Genomic DNA, 24093 nt, shown 5'->3' with positions numbered 1-24093 from the left:
CCCTTTGCTCAGTATTAAGTAGATGCTCCTTTTGATCTAATACAGCCATGAGTCTTTTTGGGAAAGATGCAACAAGTTTTTCACACCTGGATTTGGGGATCCTCTGCCATTCCTCCTTGCAGATCCTCTCCAGTTCTCTCAGGTTGGATGGTAAATGTTGGTGGACAGCCAATTTTAGGTCTCTCCAGAGATGCTCAATTGGGTTTAAGTCAGGGCTCTGGCTGGGCCATTCAAGAACAGTCATGGAGTTGTTGTGAAGCCACTCCTTTGTTATTTTAGCTGTGTGCTTAGGGTCATTGTCTTGTTGGAAGGTAATCCTTCGGCCCAGTCTGAGGTCCTGAGCACTCTGGAGAAGGTTTTCGTCCAGGATATCCCTGTACTTGGCCGCATTCATCTTTCTGTCAATTGCAACCAGTCGTCCTGTCCCTGCAGCTGAAAAACACCCCCACAGCATGATGCTGCCACCACCTTGCTTCACTGTTGGGACTGTATTGGACAGGTGATGAGCAGACACCGCTTAGAATTAAGGCCAAAAAGTTCTATCTTGGTCTCATCAGACCAGAGAATCTTATTTCTCACCATCTTGGAGTCCTTCAGGTGTTTTTTAGCAAACTCCATGCGGGCTTCCATGTGTCTTGCACTGAGGAGAGGCTTCCGTCGGGCCACTCTGCCATAAAGCCCCGACTGGTGGAGGGCTGCAGTGATGGTTGACTTTCTACAACTTTCTCCCATCTCCCGACTGCATCTCTGGAGCTCAGCCACAGTGATCTTTGGGTTCTTCTTTACCTCTCCAAGGCTCTTCTCCCCCAATAGCTCAGTTTGGCCAGACGGCCAGCTCTAGGAAGGGTTCTGGTTGTCTCAAATGTCTTCCATTCAAGGATTATGGAGACCACTGTGCTCTTAGGAACCTTAAGTGCAGCAGAAATTTTTTTGTAAGCTTGGCCAGATCTGTGCCTTGTCACAATTCTGTCTCTGAGCTCTTGAGGCAGTTCCTTTGACCTCATGATTCTCATTTGCTCTGACATGCACTGTGGGCTGTAAGATCTTATATAGACAGGTGTGTGGCTTTCCTAATCAAGTCCAATCAGTATAATCAAACACAGCTGGACTCAAATGAAGGTGTAGAACCATCTCAAGGATGATCAGAAGAAATGGACAGCACCTGAGTTAAATATATGAGTGTCACAGCAAAGGGTCTGAATACTTAGGACCATGTGATATTTCAGTTTTTCTTTTTTAATAAATCTGCAAAAATGTCAACAATTCTGTGTTTTTCTGTCAATATGGGGTGCTGTGTGTACATTAATGAGGAAAAAAAAATGAACTTAAATGATTTTAGCAAATGGCTGCAATATAACAAAGAGTGAAACATTTAAGGAGGTCTGAATACTTTCCATCCCCACTGTATATTAACACCATCAGGGTCAGAACATTTCCCCATGTATAGGACGGGAACGTTCTCTTAATTTTGGAGATAAATTCTAGTAAATCCTATTACCCCCTCACATCCACATCCTATTATTGTGTGACCATTGAGGATGTGGCATTTGGACACAGTGTGCTGCAGGCTGCAATATAGATCCTGTTGTTCTGATAGTGTTTCTTTGTTCATAATGGGTTCCCTCCCCTCAAAAGCATTGCTTGGGGACACCCCAGTTAGTTATTATGTCTGCTCTGTGTCCCGTGATGTACGATAAAAAAAAATAGGATTTTTTTCTACAGCTTACCTGTAAAATCCTTTTCTTTAGAGTACATCACGGGACACAGAGATCCCTCCCCTCTTGTCTGGGAAGTTTACTGCTTGCTACAAAACTGAGGTACTGTGAAGGAATGTGATGTAGATAATAATAATAGTAATCTGAAAATGTCTATTTTCTTATGTGCATACATATTTTTCTCCTTACTCATTATATAAGTATACAGATTTGCTCTGTTCCTATATTTTCTCAAGATGGCGTGTACCCCCTGCATCCCACACATCAAAAGAACGCGGAACTGAAGATAAGACCAAAGAGAGCCAAACCTCGTTATGAAAATTATCCATCTTCTTTTCTATCTTAACCAATGAGATGTACCTATTAGACTAACATAGCAATGACGTATTTGTGTGTATAAAACATTAACACCGCCTTGAATAAATCAGAAGTGTAATGAGTAGCAAATGCTGAGCGTGTCTCAGAGTGTTTACTTTTATATGCATGCATATCAACACTTTTCAAATTAGAGACAGCAGCAGATAACCTTGGGCTCGATTGGAGCTTAAATCATTTCCATAACAGATGGTGCCGAAACCCGGGACCTCAGGCTACAGTCGAAGTTATACCGCGACAAGCATTCGGGCGTTAATTGAAAGATAACAGAGGGGGTCTTGCGCAGCCCTAACAGTACGGTAAGTTTGATTGATATTCTTACCACTGTACGACTCTCTTATCTTTCGGTTGACAGTTGGATTCTGTCGGTATGCTGAGACTGTCTTAGAGGCAGGTATTTCCTCGCCTGAGGTTGTTTAACGAACCTGTCAATGGGTTTCTGCTGACTGTATTTGTTTACTGTCTGCCATTCTTTGGGCTACGAAACTTAGCAGTCTAAGGGTGCTACATGTGTGAATGTGTGTTCTCATCTCCAGACGAGCTGTCGGCCTCTGGAGTGAGATAGTTTCCCTTGTGGCAGTCGTTTATAGACGGGTGTACTCTAGGTTCGATGAACCTTTGAGGGTTATCTCAGCTGCTGGCTTTGCAGTCTGAAAGCGTTACAGAAGTCTCACCCCAAGAAGAGTTGTCGGCCTCTTGGTGTAGAGCTGTAGAAAAACGTCTATAAACGGGTTTATTTTGCAGGGTGGTCTGCCCTTGTGGTTATTTTAGCCTGCTGAAATTTTGCAGTTCGAAGAGTGGCAGGTGTAATGTCCTGTCGTGATTGTATTTGTGGTTTATTGTTTGCTATATACACGAGAGGGGGTGGGGACTGGTTAAGGTCGGAGGGGGGCTGCCCGGGAGATCTGTTGGGTCGCGGGCCGTTGCTCCTCACTACCCCTAATGTGTTTGTTCTTGTTCTGAGATTAACCGTACATTAGTCTTATGAGCTCCCACCGAAGGAATTTGCTGATAAGAACGCTGAGAAAAATATTAACCCCTTGGTTGTACGAGAGAAAAAAGAAAGTGATTTTTCTCTTTTAAAAAAAGGAAAAGAAAGTGATATTGCAAAGAAGATGTTGAAATAGTTAACAAAGTTGAAAGAAATGGCAAAAGTTATGTTGCTGAAGAGACAGGGAGAAAAATCCTGTGTGATAAAGAAAATTGGATAAAGGAAGTTAAGAAAGATGGCGATTGTATTAAGTATGTGTATCACAGAGCTGATGATATGTTGGAACTTTAAACAAAGGAGGGGAGGGACAGCACTGCCCTCCGTCTAACAACCACTCCTTTCTCACCACCCAAGCACAACCCACTGTGACAACTCAGCCCGGCGGCCATCTTAGTGCACCCATGCCTTCACTTTCTACCCAGTCCAGTGCACTTCCTGCCGGCGGCCATCTTGGTACACCCAGTAAGCTTAAACAGCCTGTACCCAGCCCTCCCTGTTTTAAACCAAGATGGTTCATACCACACACCTGTCTTCCCCAATACGGGAGCATCACATTCCCAGGCCGGATATGTTAATGATGAAGAAGCATCTGAGTGGGAAGCCCGACAGCAGGCAGCAAGGCCACCCACTGATTTAACCCCCAATCCGGCTCCAGACTCTCAGTTCCAAGAGGATCTCAAACACATGCTGGCAACCGTAAAGAACAGTGCCTCTTGTCAGCCCCTGCCCCAACAACAGTCTCGGTTACCAGAAGGGGCACCAGTGATGTATGTCGCTTTTACTCTATCACAAACAGCGGCCTTAGTGACAAGTCTGCCTGACCCAGAGAAGCAGCCAATTCCCTTCTACCACAGGATAGTGCAGATACAAGAAACTTACTCAGCTGCCTGGAGAGACTTGATCAGCCTATGCCAAATCAAAGCAGGATATGTCTTTTGGCCAGTCATGCTGATGGCCTTCAATGATGCCAGCCTGACAAGTGCCACTTCCTACACCTCAGGCGTGGAGTTCTGTGCACAACTCCACGACTGGGCAAAGGAGAAGTTGACGGATCAGAAGACCACAATCCAAGATATTACCCAAGATAAAGGGGAGTCTGTGAAGAAGTATCATGCTAGACTCATAAAGGCACACACACACATGTTATCAACTGCTTTTGTTTCAGGGCTCAGAGAGGATATCAGAAAAGGCCTGATGGTGGCCCGCCCTGAATACCATTCAATGAAAATGTCTGATTTATTGTTGGTGGCCAGAGGTATAGAAAATCAAAAAGGTAAAAAACCAACGCCCCTCATGGTAACCCATGACGAAGATCCCACCTACACTCGTCCACCACCACTGCCCAATACCAGGGAAAGGATCACCTGTTACAACTGTGGGAAACGGGGCCACATAAAGAAAGAATGCAGAGCCCCAAGATGTCCCAGACGAGGCAGGGAACCCTATGCAGGGCAACGGGGACATGAACCACCACCACCACGCCCCAACTCTCACTAGGAAATGGGCAAACCCGTGTCACCCCTTATGGCAGTGTCCTCAAGTGGAACTGGGGGACCCTTAGCAAAAGTCACGTTACCCATACAAGGAAAACCTACCACCTTTCTACGGGTACAGCCAGAAGCGTGTTGAGGGCTTTGGGCCTGCCTGATAATTCTTTCCTTTCCACTATTGATGTTTCCTGCGTAGGAATGGATGGGGTGCCCCGCTCCAGTCCACTTCCTGATTTGCTGCCAGATTTGTGGTGTCCTCTACATGTCCCTTGAATCTACTAGGAGCTGATGTGTTGTCCAGACTACAGGCCTCAATCAGGACACGCCTGAAGGGGGGGTGAAGTTACATACTCCCCTATCTTTAGAAGACTCATCTGCTTTGTGTTCTCAGCCTCTCCTGATGACACTTAATGAAGCAAAAACTTCAAGTTCAATACTGCAGGAAGTACTTGACAGAATCCCTGCGTGCCTATGGTCCACAGGACCGGAAGACAACGGTCACTTAAAGGTGCCACCAGTTTCAGTCAAGCTAAAAGAGGGCGCTTCATTGCCCCGGAAACCACAATAACCCCAAGAAGAGAATCCTAAAAAGAGAACCAGGTACCTACTGTGGATGCCTTTGACTGCAAAATACCTCACAGAGGTGGACCTTACAAACGTTTTCTTCAGTGTCCACCCTCACCCCTTCTGCTGGTACCTTTTTGCATTCATCCACGGAAAGAAACGGCAACATACCTAAACAGTGTGGAAATAAAAATAATAGTGCGCCAACCAGAGAGCAAAGCAGCCAACACCACAATCAGACAAATTGTAGAAGAATGAAATTAAAATAAGTGTGGCGCTAAAAGAATGTCCTTTACTGGGCAAAGCCAAACAGAATGGTGTCTGGAAGGCAATATGCACACCAAAGAGTGTTAATGAAAATAAGTCCTATGAGGACTGTTGGTAAACACCAACAAAACTAATAAATGGTTCAAAACACAGAATAAGCAAAAAAGATATATAGGTGAATCCTAAATATAATATAAGTGACACCTAAAGTGGACCAGTGAACACAGCAAGGTATGTGTGAATAATCTAGAAAAGGGGAATCATAAAGAAAGAACTACAAATCCCAACAATAGGGAAGAGTAGTACTATAGGGACTATAAAGATGTGAGGGTTGAATATATCACAAGCGTAATGTACAAAAATATAAAATTGATGGTGTAAATAAAATGTGAAGGTGGTGCATAACACAGGGGTATTGCACAAAAAAGTAAAATTGATTATATAGAGAGAAACAATAACTAAATAGGCTGCTAGTACTACAAAAAGTCCATCCGGAACTAATAAAAGTAAAATAGTGACTCAAAGTCCAAATATTGCAATAGGAAGCGATCAGCAGCCAACAAGCTCAGTGTGGGAAGATCAATGGATCCAAGGATGGCATCCACGAGTTGCGATCATAAACATCTGTGTAAAAGGTGTAGGCATAAATACCCTTACCAGAGATGATGGACTCCCAGTCGATGACTTGGGAGTCAAACGGGCTTGTATTGGAGTGGGAAAGTGGCTTCTGGATCCCAACGATTGAGGATGGCAGCGGAATAGCGGTGTTCACCGACTTGATCGCTCTGAACTCACCAACTTGTCACTTCGAAGATATCCGTGACGGGTGCTTGTTATAGATCCAGCATTCACAGGCAAGATGTCATAGGGTCTGTTATGCCTGTCTTGCCACCATTTGAATTTTAGCGCTATTTTCAGTGATTGTTCCTTTTGAAGAGCCAGAGTGTTTTATTATTTTATTTTAATAAAGCTGGTTCCTAGCCGATTTACACTATGGGGAAGTTTCTGTTTTTTCCCTTCATCTCTGAGGAGTGACATCTTGCCTGTGAATGCTGGATCTATAACAAGCACCCGTCACGGATATCTTCGAAGTGACAAGTTGGTGAGTTCAGAGCGATCAAGTCGGTGAACACCGCTATTCCGCTGCCATCCTCAATCGTTGGGATCCAGAAGCCACTTTCCCACTCCAATACAAGCCCGTTTGACTCCCAAGTCATCGACTGGGAGTCCATCATCTCTGGTAAGGGTATTTATGCCTACACCTTTTACACAGATGTTTATGATCGCAACTCGTGGATGCCATCCTTGGATCCATTGATCTTCCCACACTGAGCTTGTTGGCTGCTGATCGCTTCCTATTGCAATATTTGGACTTTGAGTCACTATTTTACTTTTATTAGTTCCGGATGGACTTTTTGTAGTACTAGCAGCCTATTTAGTTATTGTTTCTCTCTATATAATCAATTTTACTTTTTTGTGCAATACCCCTGTGTTATGCACCACCTTCACATTTTATTTACACCATCAATTTTATATTTTTGTACATTACGCTTGTGATATATTCAACCCTCACATCTTTATAGTCCCTATAGTACTACTCTTCCCTATTGTTGGGATTTGTAGTTCTTTCTTTATGATTCCCCTTTTCTAGATTATTCACACATACCTTGCTGTGTTCACTGGTCCACTTTAGGTGTCACTTATATTATATTTAGGATTCACCTATATATCTTTTTTGCTTATTCTGTGTTTTGAACCATTTATTAGTTTTGTTGGTGTTTACCAACAGTCCTCATAGGACTTATTTTCATTAACACTCTTTGGTGTGCATATTGCCTTCCAGACACCATTCTGTTTGGCTTTGCCCAGTAAAGGACATTCTTTTAGCGCCACACTTATTTTAATTTCATACCTAAACAGTTGTGCCGCAAGGAGCACAGAACTTTCCAAGCCAGTTTGCAAAAGCTATGGCTATCATCCTTGACACATAGCAAGAGGAACACCCGGAAGTGATTCTCTTCCAACATGTTGATGACCTTCTCCTTTGTGCAGCTGACTTACCCCCTGTTGAAGTCACCTCAGAAAGCCTGTTGTGCTATCTTGCCAACCAGGGCTGCAAAGTCTTAAAGCCCAAATTGCAGTGGTGCTCAACATCTGTCATTTTCCTTGGACACTGTTTGTCCCATGGGACACGACACCCCACTGAAGACAGGGTGCAAGTAATCTCTGACACCCCACTGCCACAAGGTCAGAGATCCCTTCATGCCTTCCTTGGACTAATTTCCTAGTGCAGAGCATGGATTCCAGAAGCCTTCCTACTGATACTCTGCAATCAGACCCTTCCAGATGTCTCCTGGAGAAATATCTAAGTTTGAGGCCCTCAAGTGTGCCATCTCAGGCGCTAGGGCTCCCAGCCTACGGCAAAACGCACAAGCTCTTTGTATCCGAATGTTCTGAGACATGCTGCAGGTGTACTCACCCAATCACACGGCATCAGCCTACGCCCCATAGGATATTATTCCTGTCGGCTGGATGTGGTAGCAAGAGGAGGCCTATTGTGTCTGCGAGCTGGCTTTGCTACACAAGCCTTGCTTGACAAAACTTTGAACAGAAGGAGGAGGAGTAGAGTCTTGGCTTGTCACCCCATGACCACACAGGACACGCGGTCACCACTGAAAACACTGTTCTACAAGCTGAAGCCTTACCACTGGTGATGTCTACACAGGAGGCAGAGCTGTAAGCACTTACTACAGCATGTAAATGGGCAGAGGGAATAAGAGCCAACATTCATATTGACTCAAGATATGCTTTCAGCATTGCCCATGATTATGGTGTTATCTAGGACAGAGGATTCCTGATGGCTGCAGGAACACCTGTGGAAACTTGATTGATGCCTTGCTTCTCCCAACCCAAGTGACTATTCTGAGTAAAGCACACGACAAAATGAACTCAAAGGAAGCTTAAGGCAATCATCTAGCCAATTCAGCTGCCAAACAGACAGCTGGTGGTCCACGGGAAGTGGACAGCAGGGTGGTAGAAGAAGACCACCCCGTGCTTACCTTACAGACTTTCCCAGTGGACAGAGTTTATCTAAAAGAACTACAGGAAACAACAAGTGCGGATAAGAAGGAAAGCTGGAAATGGAGAGGAGCAACTCTCAGAAATGGACTATTCGAGTGCAACAAGAAGCCTTGTCTACCCAGGAGTATGTACCCAGCCGTGGTGCAATGGGCACATGGAGCTGCCCACTTGACAAAGACTTTTATGAACTCTCTTATCAACAAGTGTTGCACCAAGAGTTACTCCACTGACCGACAGCTTCTGCAGATCATGCATTATCTGCACCAAATGTAACCCAGGATGCACAGAAGAAGCACCTGGCAAAAGCCCTATACCCCATTCCAGAGGATGCAAATTGATCATTCTCAAGTGCCAAGAAGTGACAGATTTGAAAACGCCCAAGTGGAAGTGGTCACGACTGCCAGGACCACAGCTAAGAAACTACTGAGTGAGATAGTATGTAGATTTGGGGTCCCAGAGGTGATATTGAGAGATCAGGGACCAGCCCTAACAACAACCCTTACTAAAGAGATTTGGGCAGCACTGGGGGTTCAGTTGGCACTACACATCCCATACCACCCCCAAAGTAGCGGGAAGGTAGAAAGGATGAATGGGACACTAAAAACAGGATGTTAAAGATGGCCCAATAGACTAACATGAGTTGGCCCATTGCCCTGTTCAGTGTCAGACACAGCTCCGGGGGAAACATGCCCTATCTCCTTATGAAATTTTGTTTGGTTCAGCTCCTAGACTTGGTTGTTACTTTCCACAACAGTTACAGTTACAGTCTGATGTGTTGACTAATTATGTAACCACATTATCACGAGAATTAACCTGAATGCATGTCCAGGTGTTTTCTTCCATTCCAGATCCTGAATTAGATACAGGAACACACCAACTACTGTCTGGATATACTTGAGCCAAGTTATGATGGTCCATTCCAAGTTTTGCTGACCACAGCCACCTCAGTCAAGTTGACCAGGAAGAACACCTGAATGCACGCTTATCACTGCAGGAGAGCGTGTTTTCGGGCGCTGCATATCCTTTTTCTGTTTGATCTAGGGGGGAGGGGCCCAGGAGGTGGCCATCACAAAAATGATAACATAATTACGTTTTGGTGTAACTCTTCAGGTACACATGTGACCACCTTTACCTTAGATTACTGTGACATAGTACCTTGTCCGTTTGACCCTTCATGGTGATGCCATTGGTACAGTGATATCCCTGACGGTAAGGACATATATGTATGCCACACAGACAGTTACTGGGGACAGAGTTGTGGTTTCTGTGGGGGCCAGTGGGTTGGAACACAGGGCCAGACTGGGCGACCACAGAATGTATTAGACAAAAAAAAAAAAAGATGAAAATAGAAAGCCCCATATCCTAACCAAAGATACCCCTGATACATACACTGACCCAGCACACAGTCAGAGGAGGAAGCGAGCAGCTCTCTCCGGAAGCTTTGATCCTCATGTATACATACATGTCATAGGGGTTACAAGGGGGGTCCCTGATGAGTTTAAATCCAGGGATCAGGTAAAAGCTGGTTTTGAGTCTTTGACCCCCATAACAACTGTCAGCAAGAATGTAGATTGGATTAACTACATGTCATGGTTATGCAATAGAGTTTGTCGATCAGCATACCTGTCTCCATGTGTTCATCTCTAGAGACCAGCTGACCCTCACCTGACTGCTTTTGTAACCTCCCCTCTAAGCATGGCCCCACCCCAGGCCATATCAGGGAACCCTATATTAACCTGTGCACTGCAAGCCAGCAGTGCTGATCAACCACTGTGTTTTAGCCTCTATGTGTACTTGCTGTGTTTCCTACATCTGATTCCTGTTACCGACTTTGGCCTGTTCCCGGCCATCCCTGTTTGCCTGTGACCCTGATGTTCCAGCCAGCTCCCTCCTTCCTCTTCTCCTGTAGTCTACCGTGAGCGTGAGCTGTGAGACCCTGGGGGCCGCGACCTGGAGCCAGACTGCAGCGCAGTCCATCCTCACCACTAGAGGCTCTGGTGAACACCTGCTGGCTCTTAGACTCTGCGCCCTGGGGAATCTATGCTCTAGCTCCCAGTGGGATCTGTGTCAGTGATCCAGTAGACCTGCTTCCTGAACCTCCCAGGGTACAATCCGCAGCAGTCAGTGCTAGGGTCCACTACCTTGCGGTGCATTCCTGATCCCAACGGTGTGCATCTGTCATCCAGCCTCTAGGTGACCTGAATCTACACATATTATAACCAACAGAGATTCGTAAATTACACTAAAGACGCCCTCCAGGGAATTGCTGACCAGCTAGCCCCCACTTCCTACATGACATTCCAGAACCGGATGGCCTTAGACATGGTGTTAGCCGAGAAGGGGGGGTGTCTGTAAAATCATAGGAAAAAACGGGAACCTGTTGTACATACATTCCTGATAATACTGACCCAAATGGTAAGGTTACTTTAGCTATAAAGAAATTAGAAGATCTGTCACTGGAGTTGAAGAAGAACTCAGGTATCACAGACCCATGGGATCAATACTTTAGCTGGATGAGTGGGTGGCAGAAGGTGCTCGCCCAGATACGGGTAACGGTATTAATAATCCTGGTTCTTTTAGCCCTGATTGTATGCTGTATTCTACCTTTTGTAAAAAGTTAATGAGCAAGGCTGTAGACAATAGCACACCTACATTTCTCCACCAAGAAGAAGAGGACCCCCTTATGATGGAAGATGACAAACCCTTCACTCCTCTACAATCACTCCCTGTCCATAATCTCACAATCCTATAGGGTTATAGGGATAGATAGCGCCTGACTGCACCTCTCCAGCTGTATCGAGGAGGGAAGTGAACAGTTGCTGCCCAATTCTATATACAGCCTAAAAGAGTTGCTGAGGAGAAGGGCCAGGCCAAAATGGGACCTTCAGATATTAGGGACAGAAAAGAGAAAATAGTCATTTTAGGGGGGATTGTGAAGGAATGTGATGTAGATAATAATAATAGTAATCTGAAAATGTCTGTTTTCTTATGTGCATACATATTTTTCTCCTTACTCATTATATAAGTATACAGGTTTGCTCTGTTCCTATATTTTCTCAAGATGGCGTGTACCCCCTGCATCCCACACATCAAAAGAACGCGGAACTGAAGATAAGACCAAAGAGAGCCAAACCTCGTTATGAAAATTATCCATCTTCTTTTCTATCTTAACCATTGAGATGTACCTATTAGACTAACATAGCAATGACGTATTTGTGTGTATAAAACATTAACACCGCCTTGAATAAATCAGAAGTGTAATGAGTAGCAAATGCTGAGCGTGTCTCAGAGTGTTTACTTTTATATGCATGCATATCAACACTTTTCAAATTAGAGACAGCAGCAGATAACCTTGGGCTCGATTGGAGCTTAAATCATTTCCATAACAGTACTTCCTGTGTAGGAGGGGTTATATAGGGGAGAGCGTCCTCTCTTTTTGGTTTGCCAGTGTCCAGTTAGTTATTATGGCTGCTCTGTGTCCCGTGATGTACTCCAAGAAAAGGATTTTACAGGTAAGCTGTATAAAAAAATAATTTTTTAAAATGTAAGTTAAATACTTCAAGTAGCTACATGACAACATTCTGGACTACCTGGGGCAGGAAAAGGTGGCTTTGGAGGATCAGTTGCACCAGAGGTGTATCAACATAAACAACATGAACTATTGGCTGGACTTAATGGTATTGAACCAATTGCTGATGACATACTTGTGGTAGGCTGTGGGGATACGAATGGAGAAGCAGAGCAAGATCATGATGGCAAACTGCTGGGATTGATGAATCATTGTAGGCAGGTGAAACTAAGACTTGGCATAAAAAAATGAAATTCAAGGTCAAAGAGGTTCCCTTCCATGGACATACTGTATACTATCTTTGGAGTGTTTGAAGGCTGACCCAGAAAAAAACAGGGCTATACTGGATATGCCACAGCTGTCTAACGTGAAATCTCTGCAGCGATTCATAGGATTTGTTACTTAAGAAAAATTCCTACCACATCTCTCTTCTTCATCTTCTGGACAAGGATGTGGTTTGGCATTGGCTTCCTAAGCATGATAATGCAGTGAAGGAAATCAAACGTTTGCTCACAGATACTGTACACCTTCCTTAAATACTATGATGTTACAGAACCTGTAACTATTCAAAGTGATATGAGAAAAAGTGGACTCGGGTGTTGCCTATTGCAACCTGGCCAGCCTATCGCATTTGCTTCAGGGGCACTGACCCCTACTGAGCAAAACTACACACAAATTGAAAAGGAATGTCTGAGTATTGTGTTTGTCTGTCAGCGCTTTCATCACTACCTCTATGGTCTTGACGAGATCCCAGCAGAAACTGATCATAAGCCTCTGATATCTATTTTCAAGAAAACACTTTTGTGTGCACCCAAACGCATACAGAGTATGTTGGTAACATTACAAAACTATTGCCTGAATGTTGTCTATAAAACTGGACCTGAAATGTTCATTAGTGATGCTCTTACCAGAGCTACAGCAGCAGGTGGCACACCTGAATGTGCACAACACACAGCCTACATTGTTCAAACAGGACCTGGATGTCCTGTCACAGATCAATCATTCAGACTATCCAAAAGTCACAGACCAGCGTTTTCTTCAGATAAAACAGCCCACAGAAATTGTCGAGAGTTTGCAAGCACGTAAATCTGCTGTTCTGAATGGTTGGTCAGATTCAAATGTAGCACCCTGGAGTTTAGTTAGGGAGCTCCTCACAAATTTACTTACCAGGAGTAGTTATCCTGGTTGATTGTTAGAGATCTATTGATTCTTCCCTAAGTTTGGCCTGGTTGCACTTGTCTCTACTACCACTAGGTGGCTGGGTACTTGGTGGTGCTAGATATGAGAAGGGCAGCACAAGGTCAAGTGATGGGTATGTGGGTATCTCAGCCTATGGGCAAAGGTTTCTTTGAATCCCATGGCCTGCTGGGAGCACCTATATATTCGGGTGGAGTCAGGTGATCTATGTTCTGTGCCACCTGGATGGCTGACTGGTTGGATGTGTGTCGTACTGCCCCAGGCTGCTAGGCCAGAGATTGGGCCTATCCCGGGGGCATCTGTCTGCTAGGCTGTCTGAGGGCCTATCCAGAAGCAGGAGAGCAGCGCAGGGTTGGGATTGCGGCTTGCAGTCCAACCAGAAGTGACAGTGCTGTCGGCCGGAGAAACTGTCAGTGGTCAGGGGTAGAGGGGAAGCTGTCGCCACTAAGGGACCAACCCCCTTATTACCAGGGACCACAGTGAGTAACTGAAGCAAGTACTGGAGCAGCATTCTCACCGAATGGGCATGGTGGGGAATCGGGAAACCTCAGGCGGTGATCAAGTGATGGACCCAGCCAGCGGAGGTGACGCTTGCAGAGCAGTCTTGTGTATCAAGCCAGGGACTGAGCAAGCTAGTGGGGTGAAGCTTGAGAAGTATCTTGAGTGCCAAGCTAGGGACCCAGCAGAGAGGCGGGGGTGACGCTTGAGGAGGATACCACCGCGAAGATTGGAGGAGCTCAAGGGATTCAGAGTCGGTGAATCAGAGGGTCTAGTGAGAGACCGGGAGCTCAGTGGGCTGAAGAACTACAAGGAGAAGTTGTAGTGAAGGTGAAAGAACTGTTATGCTTTGTGTTAGGAAATGTTAAAGACTGTTGTGATAGGAGACAGTAATCCTGCCAGTGCAAATGTGGCGTCTTGCTGGGGCCTTTCCCTGCACGGCTGTCTTCCTATTGATGTCTCGGAGTCTGCCAATCGAACTTGCAACTACATAAGGGTGTCCTGGCCCTAATGCTCTTTCCCCAAAAATGTTTGTAAGAGAAATAAACATCTCTTTTGCATTCAAGAAGTGTCTGGAGCCCAATAACATTATCCACCTTGCACCCACTATGCCTCACAACCTACCATATACAGGAGGATGTCAGCTATCTCTGGCCCTGGAGGTTCTCATTAGACCGAAGGAGGCCAGAGACCTTGCTCCACATAGATGGAAGTGCCATTACTTGTGGAGAATCGGGAAACTTCAGGCGGTGATCAAGTGATGGACCCAGCCAGCGGAGGTGACGTTCGCAGAGCAGTCTTGTGTATCAAGCCAGGGACTGAGCAGGCCAGTGGGGTGAAGCTTGAGAAGTATCTTGAGTGCCAAGCTAGGGACCCAGCAGAGACGCTTGAGGAGGATACCACCGTGAAGATTGGAGGAGCTCAAGGGATTCAGAGTCAGTGAATCAGAGGGTCTAGTGAGAGACCGGGAGCTCAGTGGGCTGAAGAACTACAAGGAGAAGTTGTAGTGAAGGTGAAAGAACCCACAAGCTAATGGCAAAGCAGAATCAGCTGTAAAGATAGTAAAGAATCTTCGTAAGAAGTCCCAATATGATGGTAATGACCCATGGAAAGCCATTCTACATTGGAGGAACACCGCAACTGAAGGCATGGGCAGTAGTCTTGCACAGCGCTTGATGTCAAGGAGACTGAAGACTTCATTACCTGTGGCAAAAAAATTGCTTGAACCTTATGTGGTTACAGGTGTACTGGAGAAACTGACGTAGGAAACAGATCTCCAAACTGACATATGATGTGTCTGCCAAAGACTTACCATTGGAGAATGAATCTGTATGAAGCTGGTGACAGGACTGGTCACTGGAGACTGGGCACCTCTGTTCAGAGAGTTGCTCCTCATTCATATCTTGTAGATGTGGAAGGTAGGGCCGAAACAACTAATCGATTAATCAACAACTAATCGATTATGAAAATAGTTGTCAACTATTTTCATAATCGATTAATTGGCCAGCCGATTAGTTGGCCTGCATAAAGAATGCATTATTTGTTTACATATCAGGAAATACAGTGCAGCACACATACAGCTCAGTACACCGTCCATATATGTTAGTAAGTGCCGGAGAACCTGTGAATGTGTGAAGAGCAGTGCCTCATGGGACATGTAGTCCTGGGCAGCAAGTGAGTGGTTCTAAAGGCAGAAGTTTTTTTTTTACCTTGCTATAGGGCCACTCTAAATTATAATTTGCAGCTGGCTATAGGGGCACTCTGAAGGCAGGAGGACCCAAGAAAAGGAGAATTAGGGCTGCTCTGTGCAGACGTTCTTAAAATGATTTTTTTTTTTGAAGGAAGACATTGGGGTTTTTTTTACTAAAGGCAAATCCACTTTGCACTACAAGTGCAAACTACAAGTGCAAAGTGCACTTGAAATTGCACTAAAAGTGCACTTGGAAGTGCAGTCGCTGTAAATCTGAGGGGTAGATCTGAAATGAGGGGAAGCTCTGCTGATTTTATTATCTAATCATGTGCAATCTAAAATCAGTTTTTTATTTTCCTTGCATGTCCCCCTCAGATCTACAGCGACTGCACTTCCAAGTGCACTTTCAGTGCAATTTCAAGTGCAGTTTGCACTTGCAGTGGAAAGTGGATTTGCCTTTAGTAAATAACCCTCATTGTTTTTGTATGACCAGCATTAGTGACAGCAGGCGCAGGTAGCTTTTATCCATCCACCTGCCTATAAAAAGGGAGTCTGTCATACATAGTATATGATACACTTCTGTCTAAAAATTGACAAAACTGTCTTTAATTTTTCCTTTCTTTAAATAAAAAATTTGCTCTCTGAGTCTGATATTTACCAGATTCAACCTCCAATAGTATATACAGTATATCTCTTCTGTCTGTTATTTATATTTAATACTGCATATAGATATTTAAGAAGAAATTGCCTTTTATTTTGAACTTTACATATTAACTAAATTTTACACCACACTATTTTTAAGGTTATTATCCAATTAATTGAAACAATAATTGGCCAACTAATTGATTATAAAAAATAAACGTTAGTTGCAGCCCTAGTAGAAGGCACTCTCTACCGCCACAATCGATTGGACCTGCGAGTGGCAGAACAACTCAAAACACAAGCCTATGATCATCCTGCACATGATCCTTCTGAGGTGTTCAATGCCCCTAGTCCTACAATGCCCCTAGTCCTACAATGCCCCTAGTCCTACAATGCCCCTTGTCCTACAATGCCCCTAGTCCTACAATGCCCCTAGTCCTACAATGCCCCTAGTCCTACAACGCCCCTAGTCCTACAATGCCCCTAGTCCTACAATGCCCCTAGTCCTACAATGCCCCTTGTCCTACTGGACCATGTAAGCAAGGCAGAGACAATACTAAAGTCATATCTGAAGGATAGTATGAGGATGACATAATGAAGCCACATATACCATTAAGTTCTTCTGTACCAAACACACCAGCCAGGAAAGGGAGAAGCTCTTCAACACCTTCTGGAGCTGAAAAGCATCCCCCCAGCAAAATCACTGCGGTCTTGTGCAGTGTTATGCCCCGTACACACGGTCGGACATTGATCGGACATTCCGACAACAAAATCCTAGGATTTTTTCCGACAGATGTTGGCTCAAACTTGCCTTGCATACACACGGTCACACAAAGTTGTGGGAAAATCCGATCATTCTGAATGCGGTGACGTAAAACACGTACGTCGGGACTATAAACGGGGCAGTGGCCAATAGCTTTCATCTCTTTATTTATTCTGAGCATGCGTGGCACTTTGTGCGTCGGATTTGTGTACACACGATCGGAAATTCCGACAACGGATTTTGTTGTCGGAAAATTTTATAGCAAGCTCTCAAACTTTGTGTGTTGGAAAATCCGATGGAAAATGTGTGATGGAGCCTACACACGGTCGGAATTTCCGACAAGAAGGTCCTATCACACATTTTCCGTCTGAAAATCCGATCGTGTGTACGGGGCATTAGAGTTTCAAGACTGCAAAATAGACTCCATCTGTAGTGTATCTATCGGTAACACAGTATGTTATGTTTAAGACTGTTCAAAATCTGTTTTTAGGTTGTTTACACATTTTTGGATTGAATGTAAAAAAAGGGAGATGTTATGGAGTTCTTATACAAATCCAGTGACTCTATTGTAATATACTCTATGGTAATATTGCATTGCTTATACTTCCTGTTTCCTGTTCTGTGTTTTCTGTTCCTGTTATACAATTCAACATGACTCCTCAAACAGCTTGCAGTGTCTTCATTTCTATACTTGAAACAGACATGTTCACACTACAAGATGTTTCTTGAGCTGCAGTCCCTCTGAGTTCCACAAGGTGGTGATCTCACTTCTACCCAGTAAAAAAGTCTCTATGGAATACAGACAGGAAGTGATGTTAGATTCAGACAGGAAGTGATGTCAGGTAAAGACAGAACATTCCATTTGGTAGAACGTAGAGAGAAGACACTGCAGGATCTGGCGGCAGAGGAGGTAATATGTAGATTAACCCCTTCAGGGGGATCAGTTGATGATTAATATATTTTGCTTCCAAATCTGGCCATACATGGTTCAGTTTTATCGTTCAGCCAGCGGGATGAGAGGAAAAAACTGAAGTGATTCCCCCATCCACACATTGGAGGGGGATGGGGGAATCCTCCCCGCTGCACTATTGTATTCTGACAATGGGGGGCGCTCCTCCGCTCTCAGAATACACAGATCAGTGATGAAGCTATTGGCTGCAGCTGATGATCGAGTGACTTTTATCCGGCAGTGACCACACATGGATGGAAATGTGACCGATCCCTGCTGAACCAGCTGAATTTCCATCTATCTATGGTCACCTTAAAGGGGTTGTAAACCTTCAGGGTTTTTCACCTTAATGCATTCTATCCATGAAGGTGAAAAACCTCCTTTAGTGTAGCAGCCCCCCAGAGTCCCCTTGTACTTACTTGAATCCTGTCTTTCCAGCGCCAGGCATGAGCACACCCGCTCCATCTGGTGTCTTGGGTCCTGATTGGATAGATTGAAAGCAGCACAGCCATTGGCTCCCACTGCTTTCAGACAAATCCATTGATGTGGGGGCAGGGCCGGCCGAGTGTCCCCAGGGAAGCGCTTCCCCTTGGGGGCACTCAATGTGGAGTGGAGCGGAGGGACCCCAGAAGAGGAGGATTGGGGCAACTCTGTGCAAAACCAACTGCACAGAGGAGGTAAGCATAACATGTTTGTTTTTTGTTTTTTTACAATCACTTTAAGTGACTTCCTCCCCTCCCCCTCATCTCCTTCATTATGTAAGTCATGCTGAGATCATCTCCCATTGGCTGAGCAATATTCTCATTTGTCTCTGAGCTCCTTCTTGCTATTCCTCGTCCTGCCTGTTGTTTCCTTGGATTGATTTTCTGTGTAGTGACCCCGGCTTCATCTCTTGGATGCGCTCATCTGTTGCTTGTCCTGACCTTTATCCTGATTCCTGGATCTCCTCCTCATCTCTCCTCCATATCCTCTTACACAGCTTTTCTCCACACCTGCAGTGATCCTGGGGGGTGGAAACTTGGCACCAACACTCAGCAAAATCCATCCCCACCATTAGGAGCTCAGGAGAAAATTGTCTGGTATTTACACTCCGTTCCTCCGCACGTCACCTGATCACATGAGAGCTTACTTTCACAGATTCCTGACAGATTTCTGTATGGTAAAGGTCAAAGTTCACTCTTCAGTTTAGGAGAGGTAGGACACACCCAGGAATAATGATTTGGTTTGCACGGGAGCCTCATATAGAGGACCCATTAAATCTCCCCATCCAAATGTCCCTCCATCCAGAGTCTATATGTCCTATGACATCACACTGACCCTACATTGACCTCACAGCTCCTCCTACAAATGTCCTTCCATCCAGAGTCAGAGAATCCTATGACATCACACTGACCTATTAGCTCCTCTTCCCAATGTCCCTCCGTCTCTTTTTGTTTTCTGATGCTCTTAGGATGTGGGCGGACCCTTGACATCCTCACTAGCAAAGTGGGACTGTTGGTCCTGCATTGTATGTAATGATGTCAGAATGCCTGCAACAAGCTTTGAACCTGCATAGTTTGGGGGTCCTGCGTAGGTAAATCATACCTCAATCTGAAGTGGGGCTTTAATAAAATGGAGTCCTAAACAGACAGGTGAGGAGGATTCTGGGAATATCATTTAATTTTACTGTTTGTGTTCATATCCTACAGTTTTCCTCATATGAAGTCTGGAGATCATATGACCATCACATTGCCTCCACCCCCCTCCCTGATAGAATAGAGAAATACAAAGAAGATTCTAGAAGTCACCAGAGAGATCATGGAGGAGAGGTGAGCGGTGCTGGGAATTCTGGGACATTATCCAGTAACAGACAAGGGATGTGTCTGGATGGTGACTGTATCATTGTGTGTGTCAGGTTCCTATAAGGTGTCAGGATGTCACTGTCTATTTCTCCATGGAGGAGTGGGAGTATTTAGAAGGACACAAGGATCTCTACAAGGACGTCATGATGGACAATCAGCCGCCCCTCACATCACCGGGTAAGAGGAGACTTTATTGTAAAGGAGAGAGCAGTACGGAGGGTCCACCTAGATCCCCCATCATCTGATAAACACATAGAAACAATGTATTCAGTCAGTGTGTGTGTTTCCTACAGATGGATCCAGTAATGGGAACCCGCCAGAGAGAAATCCCCATCCTCTGTATTCTCGGGATTCCACACAGGAAGGTCACACCATCCCCCACCATCATCAGGTAGATGAGGAACAATCACTGATAGTATCATTAGGATCTGTACATTATCTGCATTGTTACAATTGATGTCATTTTTATTCTATATTCAGAGTGGAAACCTGAGAGATTCTAAAGTTGAAGTTAAAGAAGAGATAAAAGAGGAGGATGATGAGGATGGGGTGATGGAGGATTCAGAGTTTCTAAAAGAACACAAAGATCTGTACCAGGACACCATGGTGGAGTCATCCAGCTACAGAAACCCACCAGAGAGATGTCCCGGTCCTCTGTATTGCCGGGATTCCACACAGGAAGATCACACCATCCCTCACCATCATCAGGTAGATGATTGACAATTATTGGTAGTTGTGATTTATACACAGCATTTTTTTTTGTTTTTTACTTAAGTTTTTTTATTAAAGTTTTGCAAATTTTATAAACTTTTACATGTAAGTGCATCGTAAGGCATAGGTGATGCAATATACAATATGACAACCAAGAAAACATTAGTGAATACAAATATATCAAAGCAGAATTCTTATGACAATATGTTATGGAGTCCAGATTTCAGATCCAGGTACATGGGGGGGGGGGGAGTGTTATGGCGAGGTAGTGGACAACTTTATACGTAAGCAATTAGGTGGAGAGAGAGGGTTGTGTTCAGCAAAGAGGGTAGGCATTGTCAGGTTCAACAGAGAGTAGTACTGTGTAATCAACGAAGTAAGGCGGTAGTGTCAATATTAAAGCAATTGAGCCATGGGGCCCATTCGCTCTGGAATTTAGGCAGGGTCAGGTTTGCTATGGAGAACATAAGTTCCATCTGTAGATGTTGATTAAGGAGTTGGGGGACTAGTTGAGAAGAAAGTGGCGATATGATATTCCAGTTCCTTGTTATTGAAAGTCTGGCTGCAATTAGTTGCCGATGATGTTGGTGATGAGTGTTTGAACAGATTCGCAGAAGGGAAGGAGCAGAGGGCAGGACCAGCAGACATGTACCGTGGACCCTGTGCCTCCGCAATTTCTCCAACAAGCAGGTGAACGGGATAGCGAAAAGCGGGATAATTTTGTTGGGGTGTAATAACAACGGTGGAGTATCTTTTGCGCTGTTTCCCAGTGCAATGTGCATCTAGAGGCTTTCAAGGTGAGGCGTGTTGCGAGGTGCCGAGATGTTAGGTCTGTGGAAAAGTCCAGGGTATCTTCCCATTTTTTTCAATTATGGAGTCTTCTCTGGGGTTTGTGTGGAGTCCAGCAATTTTTAGAAAACAGAGGATCCCTTTAGGAGTGATGCAGGGCGGTTGTAGATTTGTATATCGTCGTGATGGGTTGATCTGATTTTGTGATAGTGGACAGAGCATGTAGCACTCTTGGGTACTTGAAGTCCTTGTTGGGAAAAACATCTTACCTGTAAAATCCTTTTTTTTTAAGTACATCACGGGACACAGAGCCATAGTAATTACTATGTGGGTTATAGACCACCTTCAGGTGCTGGACACTGGCACACCCTAAACATGAAGTTGCCTCCCTATATAACCCCTCCCATACCGGGAGTATACCAGTTTTGTAGCAAAGCAATACACGTGTATATTAGAAAGTGGGGCGGGACCTCTGTGTCCCGTGATGTACTTCAAAAGAAAAGGATTTTACAGGTAAGCTGTTATAAAAATCCTATTTTCTTTATCGTACATCACGGGACACAGAGCCACAGTAATTACTATATGCGATATCCCAGAGCAATGCTATCAGAGGAGAGGGAGACACAAACCAAAGTAGGGTGCAATCATACCTGAGGACCTATACTGCTGCCTGCAGCACACTGTATCCAAAGGTGATATCCTCATGCCTTCTTACATCCACCTGATAGAATCTGGTGAATGTATGGACTGAAAACCAAGTTGTGGCCTTGCAGATTTGAGACATGGAGGCTTGGTGATGCACTGCCCACGAAGCACTAACAGCCCTAGAGAAGTGCGTTTTGATTTGAGAGGGTGGAATCTACCTCTTTAAACCATAAGCTTGAATGATTTCTTGTCGAATCCATTTAGAATAGTAGATTTCGATACTGCCTGTCCTCTTTTAAGACCTTCAGGCAACACAAACAAAACATCTGTTTTCCGAATGTGAGCAATGGCCTTTAAGTAGACTTTGACTGCTCTCACCACATCAAGAGTATGTAGTGATTTTTCTTCCAAAGTACAGGGTTCTGGAACAATGAAAGTAGAACAATATCCTGATTTAGATAAAAACCTGATACTACCTTTGGTAAAAAGTTAGGATGAGGACATAATACTACCTTATCCTTGTGAATAATAAAAATGTGGCTCTTTTCAAGAAAGAGCAGCCAATTCTGATACCCTTCTTGCAGCAGATATGGTTAGCAGAAAAAAATAGTTTCCTTGTCAAAAAAGGACCAAGGGAATATGTTGTATCAGGCCAAAAAAAGGCTGTTTTGTAATGCAGACAAAACTAAATTCAAGTCCCAAGGGTTCAGGGGTTACCTAATCGGAGATTAAGCCGTGTTACCCCCTGAATAAAGTTACGAACCAAAGAATGCGAAGCAAGTGGTCGTTGAAATAGTGCTGTGAAGATATGAAATATATGAACCATATCTTTCTATGTAGCCAGAGTTCCTCTTCAACATGAATTTGTATTTTTGATATTTCTTATTATTCTTGTTTTTCTCTAAGATGTTTCTGAATTCTTTTGGTATTGCAACACAAGTGGCTGACCAGTTGACAATAAAATGTTCTGCCAATGACCTGACACAATTCTCGGAAAGGATGTGATATGGGAAGATGTTGACATAGAAAGTCCCTGTCTAAAAGTCAAGTTAACCTTTCCCAAATAATTATTCTTCCCTTTCTGTCAAAATAATTCGTTAATTAAAAATTAACGATAGTCAGGTCAAGATGACTTAAAAACAACTGGCAAAAAGCTGTGTTGACATACTTGGTGAAATGCGTACTTGTGACGTGTAATTTTGGGCTTTTGCCCTACATAGAATGTAATGCTACAAGTTCCTATAAATATTTGACTCGCATTGTAATCTGGATCACTCTCCTGTTTTAGAGGAGTGGTCCTCTGTATGTACGGAGCATATTCTGAAGTAAACATACATGAGACAAATACAGCTCTATTGGCGTTGATGTCCTTTATTTCAAGGTTCAACTTAACAGTACCGATAAGGCCAAGACCTGTTCTTAGAAAGCACTCAAGGCCAGCTTTATTTCTCACCCCATCTGCAGAAAGTCAAGGACTCTACCTTTAACCTATTTCCTGGGGTGCAGCTCCTGGTTTCACACCAGGAGACATAAGCTTCCCAGACTCCATAATATACAATTATGGAGGCCGGCTCCCTTGCATTAACCAAAGTAGAAAACTACTGAACCTGACAGCCCATGCTTCTTCAGAGTGTGGGTCTCAATAGCCAAACCGTTAAATTTAGCATTTGTAAAGTAGGATGGAACGCCGGACCTTGCGAGAGAAGGTCATGATGGTAGGGTCCATGGGTCTCCTGCTGCTATCTTTACGATCTCTGCATACCAAGATTTCCTGGGCCCCTGCTGGGGGTCACAAGAATCAATGACTTCCCTTCCTGCTTGATCCTGCGAAGAAGTCGTGGACGCAGGCAGAATAGGAGGGAATGCATAAATTAGTGAGAACCGATTCCACGGGAATAGCAAGGCATCTGTTCCACATACTAGCGGATCCTTTGTTCTTGACACAAAGTTTTTGATTCCTTTGTTGAATCCTGGACGCAAACAGATCTATGTCTGGGATCCCCATCTTTAACATATTGACAGGAAGATATTGGGGTGAAGGAACCATTCTCCCGGGAACAACTGCTGGCGACTCAAGTAGTCCGCCTGCCAATTTTTTATTCCTAGAATGAAGACTGCCGATAGGCAAAGTACATTGTTTTCTGCCCAATATAGGATATGATTCATCTTTCTCTGGGCCGCACAACTTCTTGTGCCCCCTTGGTGATTAATATAGGCCATTGCTGTTACATTGACGGATTGAATCCTAGCAGGACAATATCGTAAACTGAACGTTCAGGCCCTCAGGACCAAGTGCTCTGCCTGAATTTCTAAAATG

The 24093-nt window shown here is 44.4% G+C and overlaps 1 protein-coding gene across 2 annotated transcripts in view; it reads left to right on the top strand.

Annotated features, from left to right (window-relative positions):
- The window catches only part of LOC141121647 (uncharacterized), a 72759-nt gene that overhangs the window by 32384 nt on the left and 16282 nt on the right, over window positions 1–24093 (top strand). Inside the window, exons 1-5 of one of the 2 annotated variants that reach the window (XM_073611322.1) lie at window positions 17659–17751; window positions 19479–19598; window positions 19685–19808; window positions 19925–20022; window positions 20112–20339. In XM_073611322.1, the coding sequence (XP_073467423.1) occupies window positions 17677–17751; window positions 19479–19598; window positions 19685–19808; window positions 19925–20022; window positions 20112–20339 (645 nt within the window). In that variant the 5' untranslated portion in view covers window positions 17659–17676. Of the gene's footprint in view, window positions 1–17658; window positions 17752–19478; window positions 19599–19684; window positions 19809–19924; window positions 20023–20111; window positions 20340–24093 lie in introns of those variants that run through there. The other variant, XM_073611321.1, reaches the window with a different exon arrangement.

The sequence above is a fragment of the Aquarana catesbeiana genome, unplaced genomic scaffold (genome assembly GCF_042186555.1).
Source record: "Aquarana catesbeiana isolate 2022-GZ unplaced genomic scaffold, ASM4218655v1 unanchor228, whole genome shotgun sequence".
NCBI classification, from domain to species: Eukaryota; Metazoa; Chordata; class Amphibia; order Anura; family Ranidae; genus Aquarana; species Aquarana catesbeiana.
This window is presented reverse-complemented; position numbering and strand designations above follow the sequence as displayed.